The 17,011-nt window shown below is 38.3% G+C and overlaps 1 protein-coding gene across 2 annotated transcripts; it reads left to right on the top strand.

Moving 5' to 3' along the window:
* Positions 1–603: 603 nt before the first annotated feature.
* Positions 604–15,540, top strand: rbfox1l (RNA binding fox-1 homolog 1, like). Of its 2 annotated transcripts, none has more exons than XM_074653477.1 (12): positions 604–1,029; positions 7,041–7,277; positions 10,811–10,990; positions 11,403–11,456; positions 11,545–11,637; positions 11,734–11,803; positions 11,885–11,944; positions 12,027–12,162; positions 12,248–12,287; positions 12,372–12,439; positions 13,737–13,818; positions 13,925–15,540. In XM_074653477.1, exons 1-12 carry the CDS (start codon positions 943–945, stop codon positions 13,967–13,969), a joined length of 1,152 nt encoding a protein of 383 aa, XP_074509578.1. In that variant the 5' UTR covers positions 604–942; the 3' UTR covers positions 13,970–15,540. The 2 variants fall into 2 exon arrangements, with proteins under 2 accessions (XP_074509578.1, XP_074509579.1); XM_074653478.1 differs by lacking the exon at positions 604–1,029 and adding an exon at positions 5,527–5,637.
* The last annotated feature ends 1,471 nt before the right edge of the window (positions 15,541–17,011 follow it).

Raw genomic sequence — 17,011 nt, 5'->3', positions numbered from 1 at the left:
ATTCTTGAAATCTCAGATTTATTTTTTTTCCTCAATGTGGCCCTAATACTCCATCGTAGCGTCGTACCATAAACCTACAACAATGATAAGTAAAAATGAAAATGTAAACAAAAAAACAATTATTCATTTCCATTTTTAAAAATCCGCAGTGAGCCACTGGGGAGGAGCTGGTCCGCATATGGCTCCGGAGACGCAGGTTGCTGACCCCTGGTCTAGCAGGAAAAAACAGCTGAAAACAGTAAACACTGACGGTACTAGTTTCAAATATGTGCGTATTCCTACTTACCAACAGATATGTGTGTATTATAAATATGATTCATGAAGTCATATTGGCCTACCTGAAAAATATAATAGACCTTAGGCTGCTGGAGTTTATAACTTTTAGGGCACATGAGGGGTCAAATGACCTGCTTTAGCCTATTCAAGGTTTTCTCATATACACTGTTGAATAGGCTTGTACAAGTGTGTAACAAGTGGTGAGAAATCTTGCATGACAACATGTTTAAGAGTGAGGGTGGTAAGGTGGTAAACTCAGAGAGAAGGACATGGGGGACTATTTATATAACTCTGAAATGGGACCCTGAGCATGTGTTTCTGTCCGTCAGTCAGTTGATCAACTGATGGACATACAGAGGCTCACTTGCTTTCTCTTTCACTGCTTTATATCCTGTTTTTTCCGGACAGGACATCGGTTGTTTTGTGGACTTGCTTTTGCGTTTTCTTCTTTGACTCATCTGCGAGGTTAAATAGAGTCTTAACCTTCTTTCCCCTCGCCCTCTTGGATCTTCTGTTTTCTCCTGTTGGGATTTTTTCTTCTTTTTCTCCCAGCCTGATCGTCTGCTCTCCTGTGTGCATATCAACCCTTCCTTTTCCCCTGCTCTCCTTCTCCTTTTCCTCCCATCGTCCACCGTTCCCTTTTTCCTTGTGCGTGGTTTTTGGGCCATGCTCTCCTCACCCACTGTGATTCTCCAGCCTTATGGACTCCCTGTCTACCCACAGACAACCTCATGCTACCCGGGCCTAGTTCAGGTAAACTCTCCTTAATTTGCTCTGTAAACTGCAAAATCTCCTCTTCTCAGTTATCCATATAAAATCCATACTTGAATGAGTTCAGGGCTGTTACTAACAAGTATTTTCCCTACCAATTAATCTGCAGATTATCTTCTTGATTTAATGTAAAAATGATTACTTTTGGTCACATGGGTAACCAAAAGTAATCATTTTTACTTTTAGAAATTAGCAAATGTTCACTTCTAATAAGCTGAAACAACACTGTCTGTTGATTTCTTTCAGCTCTAAATTAGTTTTTTATTGTAAGTTAGAAACAACAGTGAGGAGGAAAACATTTAGTTCACCAGAAGAGACCAAAGGGCCCTTGTTTCCTTGAGTAACGTTCAATTTAGTTAAGCGTTTATTGCTTTATAGTGACAAAATGTGTCACGAACAGAAGAGATTAGAGGAATTACAAATCAAAGAGGCCTGATGGGAGCTGGCTGAAGCACACTGATTGCGAAATATCTTGTTTGTTTAATAGTAAGGACACACTAGGGGTTATCTTTAGTCCACTGGCCTCAGCGATGCCAGCAGGCTGTACACGTGTGTGTGCGTGTGTGTGTGTGTGTATATGTGTCTAAGTGTCCCTGAAATACCATCGATGCCACAATGCATCTGGTATCTCTCTACCTTGTCTCTGGGCTTCACACCAGCTGTATTTTTAGCCCTCCTCTCCTGAGCAGATAATCACAGGAGGAGATTCTGTCACCTTTCTTGTTTTCTGCACTCAATTGTACTTATAATGGTGTGAAACGTGTCTGCTGTGCCTTTAGATATTGAGTATTTAGCTGTTCAAGCTTATATTCACATCATGTTTCTTTAGTTAAGAAAATGTAGAGGGGTACTTTGAGAAAAGAGAGAGGTGTTGTTTGGGGGTGACTGGAACCAAAAAGAGAGTTTCAAGGCCTGAGAAATGTGATACGTCTCCAAAACAATCTGAACTTTTAACTACTTTAACATGTTTCTATTTCTGAGCACTTCTTCAGCAGTTTTCTGCAGACATGTTTGCGTGATTGAAGCGCAGCATCTGTTTGAAGAGTGTAGGTTTGACTTTTGTCACATCTTTGCCTTCTGTCTCTCCACCGTCTTTCCCTTCATTATCAACCATCTGATAAAATCCCCAAAATATCTTTTGGAATATTATGAAAGGAACCCGAATAGGAGAAAGCAGGATGTGGAGAATGAATGGGTGGAGAAAGGAATATTTAGTTTCATTCAATAAGCTACGTGTTCACTAGCGTTTGTAACTTGGCCGGCACTAAAAGGCCACATCTGCAGTTTAGTGTCGTCTGTGTATGTCAATCCTGCGGCAGCTGTCCCAGCAGGCACCTGGCTCAGAGCTGTTGACCTCTGACCACAAACTGACAGCTGAGGAGGGAGACGAGAAGAAGAGGGAACAAATGGTAATCAAAAAAAGCCTGCAAGGAGGAGAGGGAGGGGGACACGGTGTCTGAACGCCTGCTGACACTGTGATACTGAATCAGGCACAGTGGCTGGTGGTTTCAGTCTGTGGGAATCCAAAGACTATTAATGATATCTAACAGATTGTGTTATCCTCACTCATCTGTCACTTCTTTTATCTGTGAGGAGGGTCGAGGCAGTCAGACATTGGTTGTTTCTTAAGATAAATGGGACACGATACAGACACGAGTTAGTGTTGACGTGTTTGGAAACATGTTCCAGCGCGATCCTGTGACTAACACAACCTGGAGAATCCCTCATTATACTGTACTTTCCAGAATTAGATAGAATGAACAACAACAACAAACGTAATAACAGGGTAGGCCTTTCTAATGTGTCCATTTAAATTCATTTACATTCCTAGTATGCTTTGCATCACAAGGCACTTTTTTTTACACTTTTTAGCCTCACAGCTCAAGTGTATGGAGGACAGAACCTGCCAACATCAATAATAAATAAATAAATAAATAAATATGCCATTAAATGTACCAAAAATAATATTAAAAATAAATATATGCATTAATTAATTGATAAAATGTGACATAAATGAATATATCTGTTTTAATTTGCTTCTTTATTTTTGTATTCAATTTAAAATAAAAAATAAGTAAATGCAAAAATAAATAAATACGTTTAAGAGTATACTATATTGATATTAGTAGTATACTAATATCAATGTACTAGTAGTATATTTGTAAGTGTACTACTTTAATACTTCTTTGGACTAAATTGGGCCACTTTTTAGTTTATAAAAGTATACTTAACTATACTTGTTTACACCTACATTTTATTTTGTACTGCAACTATACTATAAGTATACTGATAGTTTTTTAGTTTATTAAAGTATACTTTAAAGTGTAAACTTGTAGCTCACTTTCTGGTTTATGAACATGCACTTCAAAGTATACTCTCAGTAAACTACTAGTTTAAGAGTTTTTATCCGCCAAGTATACTTCTATAAACTTGTAGCCCACTTTTTTTAGCAGAGATTGGGACTTAAGTCTGCGACTGTACCTCTGAAATATAGTGAAATAAAAGCAGAATAAAATGGAAATACTCAAGTACAGTAGCCTACAAGTAGGCCTATGCCAAAATTGTACTTAAGTAGCTAACAGTATTTGAGTAAATGTACTTAGGCCTAGTTACATTCCACCACTGCATTTGGTACACACATTCATGTCCTTCAGGATGAATTGTAGTAACTTTGGTGATCCCCTCACTTTTCTTCTAGCACCATCACCAGGTCAAAAATTAAATCTCAATACTTTGATTTATGACTAAACACCTTCGAAACTAATGCCATTCCCACCAGCCTCAGCTGTCCTTTGTGTTTAGTGCTAATTAACAAAATGTTAGCGTGCTCACATGCTAAACTAAGATGGTGAACATAGTAAACATTATACCTGCACATCGTCATACTGTGATTATACAAATTGACTGAGTGAGAGAAGAAAAAGTTCAGTAATCTGTGCAGTCTAACCTCTGGTACTCTAAATATTCTGTTGGATGGCAAAAGCTGATATTCACGAGAGAAAAAATAAGAGTTGTCTCATGTAGGCTACTTTAATGCTGCCAGCTAGAGAGACGTTAGTGCGCAGTTTGAAACCTAGGCTCCAGTGCTTCTTTCTTTATTGTATTTGCATCTTCATTATCTCTAATTTTTCACACCTCTCCGGTGCAGCTGATAGAGAGATATATGAGAGTTTATGAAATGACAGTTGAGCGAGTTTTTAATTATAATAAATCCTTCTAAATCCTAAAGCTGGCTGACAAACTTGTGGCATTTTGCATGTAAGGCAACACGTGGATATAAGTGATGTTAGGATACAGATACGGTCGGAAGAACTTCTATAATCCTTTTAATTAAGTGAAAACATTAATAGTGCAGTAGAAACATGCTCGATTAAAGGGATAGTTTGACCTTTTGGGAAATATGTGGAAACGGAGAGACAGTGAACCTGGCTCTGTCCAAAGGTAACAAAATCCACCAACCAGCACCTTTAAAGCTCATTAATAGACATTTTATATGTCGTTATAATCCATACAAAACCAAAGTGTAAAAACGGCGTGTAATACTTTTTCCCTGTTTCCAGTCTTTATGCTAAGCTAAGCTAACCAGCTGCCGGCTAGCTTTATATTTACCGTATTTTTCATAGTCAATAACAAACACTGACAAGATTTAAACAGAAAGCAGTTGTATTTTATGAGGAATATTTTGTAGCTGTATGTAAAATCTTAACCTGCAAAGTATTATAATAAATAATAAAAGTATTTCTGCACTAAAATGCAAAAATAAATGCAAAGTAAATACAAGTATGCAAAATGCAAATAAGTAAATCATAATGACAGGGGCTGTTGGAAATATCCACATTTTCCTCAGACATACTATAAAATTACGAAGAAAAACAATATACGACTAAAATTACAATATATTCACTTATTATGCACCAAAAAAGTAACTTCCATGGCCCCGCCATTTCTGAAAACGTCAACAAACACGTCGCAACTTGTGAACTCGGTGAACTTTCAGAAACTTTTCACTTACGAGGTTATGAATACCACAAGAGGGGGGCGTTCATATGGACTCTTCTCGTGAACACGTTTAACACGACCCCATTTGAAGGCACCGCTTTAATTCTTAAATATTTGAGCATGAAGTCAGAAATATATCTGGGAAAAGAAGGGAAGACCTGTTTTCCAGAGTAGTAGCCTCGGTGGGGATATATTTTATTTAAAAATGTTGTTGGAAAAGTAATAAAACCACGTTGACCTCTCTAACGTGTTATACTTAGAGTCGACCTTTACCATGATTTACTGACTTGCAACTGTAGGAGCATATACTTTCATAAATACCTCATCTTGGGCGTGTGTGTGTGTGTGTGTGTGTGTGTGTGTGTTCATGAGTGTTTAAAGTGAAGGCAGTGTGGGTGGAGGGGGATGATTGACAGTTACAGATGACCACAGCTGGTGTGGCCTCCTGGTCCCTTTTGGGGATCTGGCGATCATTTGATTTGATTGGGGGATGAGTAGGACTTATGGTGCAGTAGGCGGGTGGTCAGCTGGCATTTAAAGATGCTGCAGTTGTTGGACAATGCATCAGAGATCGAGGAATGCAGTAACGGGGTAAGACAATGCTTTTAGCTCCTAACTGGGATAATTCACTTGTATCGAGGCTGTAAAGGACGGTTGTTCACTTCTGTTTCTGTGTTTTCATTTACATTTCTAAGCTTAACTATTTCTGTTTATGACTTGAAGGAGTTAAAATTTAGTTTTACAGTGTGATTTGACTGAAATGAGGCTGAACTGACAGGAACTTTAGATGTGTCTGAGTGCAGCCTCTCAAAACTAAAAGTTATTTCCATCATTCATTGATCTATCTATTCTTTTTTTTTAATGAACTGATCATTTATTCTATAAAAAGTCAGAAAATAGTGCAAAACTCCGGTCACAATGTCCCTGGTTCTTTTGTCTGATAGTTTAAAACCAAAAAAAGTAAATTTTGCTATGGTATAAACTAGAGAAATGCAGGAAATCCTCAAATTTGAGAAACTGGAACCAGGAAATATTTGACCAATGAGACATGGTTAAATATTAATATCAAATTGTAAATGTAAAATTAATTGATTAATGAACAAATTGTTTCAGATCTAGCTGTAAAAGTATAATAATAATAATAATAATGATAAAATAATAAAATAATAATACCACAGTGTAGAACTATTATTATACTTTAATTTTATCTTTGTAAGGTGTCCTTAGGTGTCTTGAAAGACGCCACCGAATAAAATGTATTATTATTATTATTATTATTACTATTTGCATACCAAGTACCAAAAGTGAAAGTTCTCATTATGCAGAACGGCTCATTTTAGAATAATACATATTATATTATTGGTTTATAACTATTGATACATTAATTGGTTGAGCTACTTTTAATAACTTTATATAATTGAAGATTTATATGTTGATTATATTTTTTTATTATTATTATGAATCTGCAAAGTAACAAGTCTTGGAGTAAAAAGTACAATATTTGCCTCTGAAGCGTGGTGGAGTACAAAATAGCAGAAAATGGAAATACTTAAGTACAAATACCTCAAAATTGTACTTAAAGGTGTCATTGATAAAAAATTATGTAGACGAATATTTAAAAAAAAACAAAAAAACATCCACAGAGCTTTTACAAAGGTGCTGAATAAAAGTATGGTGGACCGTTTTTGTGTCAAATTATTGATTTCTTAAGTAGGTAGCCGTGTAATAAGCGTGATAATGTACAGCTAGCGGGTCATTGTTGTGAAATAAACCCCTTCAGGGTGATGCAGGACCAGGTTGCAAGTGTATTTCACATTAATGACCGGCTTGCTGTACATTATCCCTTACTTGTTTATGCATCATAAACTACATTTACGACTCACAAAAAGGAATTATTGTGAAAGCAGAAGAACAATAACAACATGGTGGTTACTTTGTTTACATCTCTGACATCTTGTGTGACTGATTCCTCTCTTTCTGTCTCTCTTCCTCAGGGAGGCCCCTCTCAGGAGGCCGGACCCGGCAGCGGCGACCCAGGCCTGTCTCAGGTCTACGCCCCTCCTCCCTCATACCCCCCGCCTGGTCAAGGTCCACCAACATCTGCAGGCAGACTGCCACCTCTTGATTTCACCTCTGTACACCCAGGTTCAGAGTACGCCGACCATCCTCAACTCCGAATCTACCAGGGCCCCCAGCTGGACGGGGTGGAGGCTCTGACGTCCAATAACACGGTAAGAACAGTTTGTGAGTCCCAATAAAACCTGATCCTCAGTCAGTTAATGTGACAAGAAGCCCTGCTGCTTCAGGTAGTGCATCCATATGTCCTATCAGGGGAACGTGGCCAGATAGAGTTTCCTTCTATATTTAGAGCAGCACTTCCACTCTTGTGTCCATGTACGGGAACGCCGCTCACACTCAAAGTGAGGGGGGGCGGCTGGGTGGGGATTTGTTGATGAAAATAAATCCCTACTTTCATGTCTCCCGTGTGTCTTATTTAGCAGGCGATAAAACAGATCACCTTTCAAGATTATGGGTGGGACATCTTGTGATGATATTGACAGTTAAGTGTGTAGAGGATGTACTCAACATATGTTACAGTTTGTATGTTGTGTTTTTGTGGTTCGTCCAATCCAGAAATCAAATAGATCTGTGGAAGAGGTTATAAAAGGATTTATTGTTTCAACAGTTTTTGCTGGAAAATATATTTGAAATATAATTGTAATAGAATAGAAAGTGGTTGTATGTTAATTTAAGAATGATATTTCTGTTTGTTATGAAAATTCAACACTCCTTAACATGCCATTTTGTCTGTAATGTGTCATTTTCATCAAATTTTCTTAAATTAAGTGAAAACATCTGCCAGGGCAGTGAGATTATTTCAACCTGTTCCCAATAAAAACAAAACTTGTTTTAAATATTTACTAAAATCAAATTATACTATGACGCTATGGATGTTATTATTGGTCTGTTGGTTGGTCCAACTATTTGGTCCAATCATTAATATCTCAACAACAATTTCCTGGAGTGCAGTGAAGTTTTGTAGAGACATTCATGGTCCCAGGTGAAGTTCACATTTTTAGTTTTGATTGAAATAATCTTGACAACTATTTGATGGATTTCCATGAAATTTTCTCCAAGGTCCCTAGATCAGTGTTTCCCAAACTTCTTTTCTGGTGACCCACTTTTTAAAAATGACAAATTATTGCGACCCTTTTCACAATAGACCTTATGTATAAATCATGAGAAGAGCGAATTTGTGCGTAAATGAATGTTCCTGACCATTTTTACTCACATTTCTACATCACCTTATATTATCTTGAATAAGTAAAACAGTCATTGATCCTCCGCGTTTTCCTCTAATGCGTTCACTGGGTCAAAATATCAGTTAATTCAACAATTCAACACCAAATACCTGCAAAACTAATGACGTTCTCGTAAGCCTCAGCATGCTATCATGGTGAACATGGTAAACATTATACTTGCTAATCATCAGCATGTTAGCATTGTCACCGTGAGCCTGTTAGCACAGACACTCATTTCTCAGCCAATTAGACTGTTATCAGGCCATTAAATAGGCGTTATCGGTCGCCATAGGGACCATAGATGTGGGTCAGTAGGGGCCTACTACACCCAATAGTAGGTTTTATCATCTATTCACATGGTAGATCACCGAAAGAAGGAATAAAATAAGACGACAGCGACCTCTAGCGACCGTGGTAATTAGGGCAGGAGCAGAAGCAGAAGTCCGGCGCTGTAGTGTAGAGAGCGTGAAAAGTTGTAGTTTTATGCATAAACCCAAAGAAGCCTTTTTGTTTGTGCTCCAAACATAATGTTTCATGTAGTTTTACATGTTAGAAGGTGTTGCTTTAAGTTTTTCTTTCACTTTAACAACTTAGCAGGCCCTTAATGACACACATCTATGGTGCTTATAGTAACTGATTACGCCTATTTAATGGCCTGATAATGGAAAATTCTTTGAAAATATGATTTAATTTGGAAACAGGTTGAAATATTCTGTTGGCAGATTTTTCCCTTTAATGAAGACTAAGGTTTTCAGGACTCCATTTAGACCGAAATGAGTATTAATTACTATATGGCATACATCTCCTTCAGGCATGAACACATCCACTATGATAAGGTCAGAGGTGTTTAGTCTGATCTGTGTGGCAGGTCAGCTCTGTGTCCTGCTGCAGCACATCTCTCTTCCTCCTTTCATGTTTTGTGGCCCCATCTATATATTTTATTACTAGAGCCTGATTTTCGGGGGAAAGTTGAGACGTCGCCGTGGAGGGAGAGGGGTCAAAGGGGGAGGCTGACCAGATGAGCCCCCTTTCTCCCTCTGAAATATCGCTCAGGTCCAGAAACACAATTCTGCATCGTGACATGCCACCACCACCCAACTCAACCCTCTCTCCCTGTCTCCCCTCCACTGTGGCCTGTCTGTGGTGTGTGTGGGTGGATGTGATAGTCTGCAGTAGTCAGCCGTGGCAAGCCAGTGTAATCCAGTGGCCTGTGTGCGTTTATGTGTGTAAAACGCTGCCGTGTGTGAATGTGTCTCTTTTTCTGTCTATCCCCAACTTATTAATTATGCCCCTTGATAAATGACCTTTAACCCTTGGCAGAAAAGCAGCACCGTGATCCGACTGACCCTTGTGGAACGTACAGTTTTGAACTCCTCCCCCATCACCCTCTTCCTTTTCAAGCTTTCTGCGCACCTTCTTTGCCTTGTTTACTTTGGTTTAATTTTACTCTTCACTGCTGCTCTGAGGCCACTTCCAGTCTCTGCCTCTTGGTACTAGAATGCTAATAATCAAGTCTTCACATCTGCATAAAGGACTGAAACTTTTTTTTAAATATATCAATACTTTTCCAGTAATTTTGATTTTATTTTTTAACGTTATTTTTTATTTTCAACGCACTCTGACCCTTCTCTCGCTATCACTGCTGAAGCTCACTGTATTTATTTTTCTTTTCTTGCAGACTTTTTCACTCTCATTTTCTTGTTTGGACTCATTAATTTGTCTTAAAAACATATTTTTAACATTTATTTTTGCAATGGTTGATGATGCTGGTTGTCCAACACATACACGTGCACACACTAGCATCGTGGTGCATTGTGGGATACTGAATGTTTTGGTTTTGGCACATTAGTACTTGAATTTTTCTGCATGGGGGCATTTTAATTAGTTAAATATTACCATAGTATGTATGTGTATTACAGATTGTAACAACTGCGTAGTTACAGTCTTTCTTGCTTTTCAGAGGAGCTTAAACGTTATTTAACTCTTTTTGCCACAGCTTGAGTGAACATTTTAGTGTCAAATATATAATCTTTATTGTTATTGTACAGCGAATTAGTCTTTATACTGTCTGACAGGCATGTATTCAAAGACGCCTCACTAAAATGGAGCCCTTTTCGTGCCTCCTCACATTTGCCTGAGAAGGATCACTGGTTGCTGAATGCTCTTTGAACTTTGGTTTGAATCAAGTCATGAAAATGATCTTTGCCTAATTCCATGTGATGCTTACGCAACTGAATTTTACACAAACAGAATTCTCTGAAAGATGTTGCAGGATTTGTTCTCTGGATTGACTTTATGATTTTTTCCCCCTTTCCTTCTTTACCTTTCTACTGATGCCCTCCTTTTGTTTGTTCTTTCACGTCCTCGTCCTTCCTGTCAATTCTTCTTCTCTCCACGTGCTCGCTTCCTCTCTTCCTCCTCCTCCTCATCCTCGTCCTATTTTCATTCTTACTCACTGTCAGGAGGATGTTTTGGCCCCTGTGACCTCTGACCCCCAGTCCCTGAGCGTGTCGGTGTCATCAGGGGGCGGAGCAGGAATTGGAAGTGATGATGAGGGGTCGGATAAGGCCCAACCCAAACGCCTCCACGTCTCCAACATCCCGTTCCGCTTCAGAGATCCGGACCTCCGCCAGATGTTTGGGGTATGGATTTATCAATATCACGCATTAGCACACTTTATTAGGGCTGCAACTAACGATTATTTTCATTGTTGATTCATCTGTCAGAATCAAATGTCAGAAAATTATGAAAAATGTCGATCGTCCTCAAATGTCTTGTTTATCTACGACTCGAAGATATTCAGTTAACTGTCATAGAGGAGCAAAGAAAGTAGAAAATATTAACATTTAAGAAGCTGGAACCTTTTTTTCCTTAAAAAATTACCCAAACCGATTATCAAAAAAGTTGCCCATTAATTTAATAGTTGACAACTAATCAATTAATCATTGCAGCTCTAAATGCATTTATACAATTCTTGTCCATATTGGTAAACTAAATTAAATTATCTTTATCTGTTCTATTATATTCACAAAATACTTATTTTGACATTTTCAGCAATTTGGGAAGATCCTTGATGTAGAAATTATCTTCAACGAGAGGGGGTCCAAGGTGAGCATCACAGAAATATCATACAAGCTCAATTTGTAATGACCAAAAACAGAGTATGAACAAATAATATGACTATGCGAACGTGCAGGGCTTTGGGTTCGTCACCTTCGAGAGTGCGAGCGAGGCTGACCGAGCAAGAGAAAAGCTGAATGGGACGATTGTGGAGGGGAGAAAGATCGAGGTGAGGGAGAATTTCCTACTATATGTTAGTTTCAACTTTAATATTCTGCACACTCATCCTTTATCACTGCCTTTGTCCTGTTCCGTGTGCCCCCAGGTTAATAATGCCACTGCAAGAGTAGTTACCAAGAAGCCCCAGACGCCTCTTGTGAATGCTGAAATTTCAAGTAAGACACCTCATTCCTCTTTGCACATTTCACTTTGTGTGCTGAGGGATTCTGGGAAACTTATTCTCATTTTCTGTGCAGCTTCTGGATGGAAGATCAACCCTGTCATGGGGGCGATGTACGCACCTGAACTCTATACAGGTGAGATAAGACTGATTTGTTATTATAATGTCACCAGCATTGTACTAGTCACTATTTATACCATTTATGTTTTTTTCTTCAGTTGCCAGTTTCCCGTATCCTGTAGCAACTCCCACCTTGGCCTACCGGGGCTCTGCGCTGCGCGGTCGAGGTCGAGCCGTCTACAACACGATTCGCTCTGCTGCAGCCACGCCTACTGCTGTGCCCGGCTACCCCGGGTAAGACTATCTGTGTCCAAGTACCAGTGCCTGGTCTGCATTCACTTCATTCACTGCTTTAACATTTTAATATTGTTTTTATCAGGGTGGTGTATCAGGATGGACTGTATGGAGCAGAAGTCTACGTAAGTAGCTGCACACATTTCTTCATTAAAGTTGTTTTAAAGTGCTGTCGCTGTATTCATGTTATTGTGTTTCTCTTTGTGCAGGGTGGCTATCCTGCAGCTTACAGAATGGCTCAATCAGCATCTGCTGCCACGGCAACCTACAGTGACGGGTAGGCAGATAAACACCGCACACAACAAGATTACAGATCAGCTTTTACTGCTGGTGTGACAACTTCAAATGGTTTATTTTCTAGATCTAGACCGATTGAACCGTTCTACACCAGAGTGCCTGACAATTTTTCATTTTATCAAATATCGGTAATAGGCAGATTTTCACTTGCAACATTTACAAACACGTTTCTATCATGAGTGCATACTTTATAGATCCCCAAACCATCAAAAGGCAGTAAAAGGTTATCAGATGAGTCAAAAATATAACTGAATACATCAATGAATAATACAGTTAGTTGAATAATTAAAATGCAGTATAAAAAGACATTATAAGTTTTATCCTTTAAAGAGGACCTATTATGCTTTTGTGCTTTTTTCCCCTTTTCTTTAATGTGTTATATAGTTTTTTGTAATGTAAAAGGTCTGCAAAGTTACAAAGTCCAAAGTCCACACCAAAGGGAGTTACTCTCCCTCACAGAAACACTGCTGCTGAACTGCCTGAAACACCTTGATTGAAGTCCCGCCTTTTCTTCCGTAACTTGGTGATGTCATCAAGTAACACATTTGCATAATACCTGCCTAGCAGCTAATTTGGTACAAACAAAGCTAGTTAGAGCGGAGCTCGAACAGAGTCCGAAGAGTTTGGTTCGGTTGACCAATCACAACAGAGTGGGCCAGTTGACCAATCAGAGCAGACTGGGCTTTTCGGACAGGAGCTCAAACAGAGCGTTTCAGACAGAAGGTGAAAAGAGGTGCTGCAGCACAGCCAGTATGAGAAAAATAAAGCGTTTTTGTAACGTTAGAGCATGTAAACATGTTCTAGTAGAAACCAAAAATACAAGTATGAACCTGAACATGAGCATAATAGGACCTCTTTAACCTCCAATCAGTTGGTAAAAATAGAAAAACCTATTTATTTTCCCTTTATCATTCAAGTAACGTAAAGTTAATGTGCCGTTCAAGGCAGAGAGGTCATGTCCTTGGTTTTATGTCTGGAAATTTGGGGTTTTAAAGACTTGTTGAGAATCTTTCAATATACAATTAAACACAAACTACACATGACGGGTTTTATTAAGGCTAATTACGTTGTTTTTTTAGATTAAATGTCTTTCACTTTGACCATTTTTAGGTCAAATTAAATAAAATAGTGGAGAAGGCCGTTATGAAGGGAGAACTTACAAACAACTATAATTGAGCAGCTAAATTAATAAATAAAGGAGGTTAACTAGGAGTTTGCCTTTCTACAATCCAGGCTACAGCACATGACATCTGCTTGCTTCTGATGTTTTTGACCAGATACGGACGCGTTTACACGACAGCTGCGGATCCCTATCACCACTCAGTTGGACCAACGACGACATATGGAGTTGGTACAATGGTGAGTTGAGTCAAAACACACACGCAGCCTCTGTTGAAGCTCTCTGGTTACATCTGCGGTTAGCAGCAGACCCTGGTCACACCTGGCACACTGCTTCTGTCAACAGGCCAGTTTGTACAGAGGAGGATATAACCGCTTCACCCCGTACTGAGACACCCACCGATGAGGGTGGGGGAGACGTCTCTTTTCTACTCTGGCACTGGCTGATCCATGGACGCTGCAGGACAGATTGTGAGATCCTTGGAAATGTGGAAATGGTTTTACTTCCGGCCTCCGTCACAACCTCTCCTCCAGAGACTAAACAGACTGAAGTTGTAAATAGTGTAGGACCCATTTACTGTCCAGTCTACTGATGAATACTTAGCACCTGGAGGAGGATGCTATGTATGTAATATATAGACACATGCTTAAAACATTTAAAGGATTATTTTCTGAATTTAAAGAGCTAACACGACAGAAGTTGGTGAAAAATACTGTGAGAATGAATTTTGTGAGTAATTTTTTTTTCAAGTTTCAGGGGTCAAACTGTACAAACAAGTTTGTACAATGTCAAATGACTTATTTTTGATGACAATTATTTACTAAATCTCTGTTTGAGTGAGTGTGTGAGCGTGTGTGTGAGCATATGAGTGAGGTTACGCATCAACACTGTTCAGTTAGCCGGAGAGACAGCTGTGACACTGGTATCATTATTACAAACTAATGTTTTATCTGGATGTAGTTGGAATTTCATTTGTTTGTTTTTTGCCTTTCTAACAATCTACCTCTCATACGTTTTTAGCTTTAAATTCAGCTGTCATTATTAATCCTGAATCCTTCTCTGTGTTTGTGATCTTTGATTCTGCAGAGCTGTTTCTTTTCTCTTCAATTCTCAATATATACTATGTCCATAAATGCTAATTTAAAGGTGCTATTGATAACATTTACGCCACTAGATGTCGTACTCTCCCTCCCCCCGTTCCATTGCATTCACTTCACAACAAGTGGTTGCCGGTTCGTTGCACAACTTGCATATTTTACAGTCGAGTGGAGTGAGACTCAGACATTTTATACCATCGTTGCTTTACTATTGGCTCATAAGACTTGTTAGAAGTGGGAACCAAACGTCAGATATCTTCCACAGAAATAAACAAAACATTCACTTTGGATGCACCACATTTTTTTAAAATATGAATTCACAATCGTAATCTTTTTTTTTTTTTTAGGAAAAGTGATACTTTTATTTGGCATCCGTCTAAAAACAATGTGGATGTATTATTTTCTTTAAGGATTATTCTTCTACACAAAAATGTTATCAATAAGACCTTTAAAATGGTTAGTTTTATTAAATTAGTTTCTGTTTGTGTGGCTCTGTACCTCACTACCCGATGAGCCGGATGCCTATCGAGTGTTTTCTTCTCTTCTACTCACCCAGGGAAGGTTTATTTTACTGAGCTGCTTTAAACCCTGTTTTACATTCACACAGTTATACACATTGCAGCTAAGAAGCAGTCTTTTGCTGTTGGCTTTACGACACAAACTGAGGATTAAAGTCAGTAAATGCTTCTCTCATCTTTATTCTGCAGATATAACTGCTCCTCATTTCACTCTTTACTGTCATCTGTTCCTGTATTTTCTCTCTCCTTCCTCATTCTGAACTGTGGAATGACTTCTTGACTTGTATTGATCACTTCTTTTTCTGCTGTGTTTGATGGTTACCTCTAAATAAAACTGTTTTCTCTCTTTTCCTCTTCTGTCCTTTATTTGAACCTAACATTTTCCAATCTTTTTTTTTTTCATCTCTCATAATTCACTGTGTCTTTTTGTTTGTTTCTATGCTGCTCTGATGCTAAAGAAGTCTTGACTTGTGATTGATTGGAAATTAATGGCAAAGCAACTCTTGTAGTTGTGATGACAGAATGAGACTTCATCACATGTCTGGATCATTTCCATCAGGACTTATAGAGAAACCGAATCAGCCTCTTTCTTTCTATTTCTTGCTTGTGTTGACCTTTCTGCCTGCTTGTTGTTCTTTTCTCATTTCAATGCTTACTACCTTGTCACCTCACTTCCTTCCTTTTCCTGGTAGTCAGGCTTTCATTTCTCTTCTTGCTTCTGTCCTACTCTGCACCACTATAGGAAACAAATATACATGCCCTTACCAAAAAGAAGTTTATTCAAGTGTGCCATTAGTATACTTCTTTTAAACTTAAAATAAGAGAGTGTACTTTCAGTTGACTTTTTATGTACTTATCAGAGATATACTTAACGAAAGTATACATAAGTATACTTGGATCATACTGACAAGTATACAAGAAAGCCTAAGTATACTTGGATCATACTGACAAGTATACAGAAAAGCCTAAGTATACTTGGCTGAAAGGCCTACTTGTACTTAATCTTTTGATCGAGATATACTTAGGAAAAGTTTACTTAATATTCTACAGAAAGGTATACTTGGCTTGTAGTTGTGCTTCGTTTTTGATAGAGTAACCTAACTTTGCATCTGTCTGTCTTCTATTGTTTCTATTTTCTCCATTTTCTGACCTAAAGTCACTGTTTCCATTCTTTCCTTTAGTAGTAGTAGTAGGTGTAGTTGTACCAGTATAATACTTGATATAGATTTGAATCTTCTTTCTGCTTTTTAACACTCATCTTTTCTCTGAGTGACTGTAACCTTTGCTCATGACTTTCTCTCTTTTTGCATGATGCATAATTCTTCTCTTCTGCTCCTGCACAGATCTGTGTAGATCTCGCTTTTCATTTCTTGTCATTAAATTAGCTTTTTGCTCTTTGCCTGTTAGTGCTTAGTTCTGTTTATTAAATTCTGAGCTACAGTTTTGCAGCTCTACTTTCCTCTTTCATCAGTAGTTGCTCTATTGCTCTTTATAGTTTATTTTTTCTCTTGATTTGAACCAACTTCTCTAACTGGACTGGTTTCATGACAAAGTTTATTCATTACAAAGTTTAACAAATTCTCAAACTGTGCACTTGAGATTTTTTTTTTAATGCACCTTTAATGAGACAACTGTTAACAAACACACAAGATGTCCCAGTCTTTTGCCGAACCTTTGACCAGAATCTTGTTAGATATAATGTGAAAGTACCTTTTATGACATCTGTTATTATATGGAGATGACTTAGCGGTACATCAAGTAAAAGATAACATTTTGTTTTGTATTTTGAGGCACGTTTTATGCAGAGGTGTCTTAGT

Source organism: Sebastes fasciatus, chromosome 12 (assembly GCF_043250625.1).
Source record: "Sebastes fasciatus isolate fSebFas1 chromosome 12, fSebFas1.pri, whole genome shotgun sequence".
NCBI classification, from domain to species: Eukaryota; Metazoa; Chordata; class Actinopteri; order Perciformes; family Sebastidae; genus Sebastes; species Sebastes fasciatus.
Note: the sequence above shows the minus strand (reverse complement) of the source record. Positions and strands in the feature narration are given on the sequence as shown.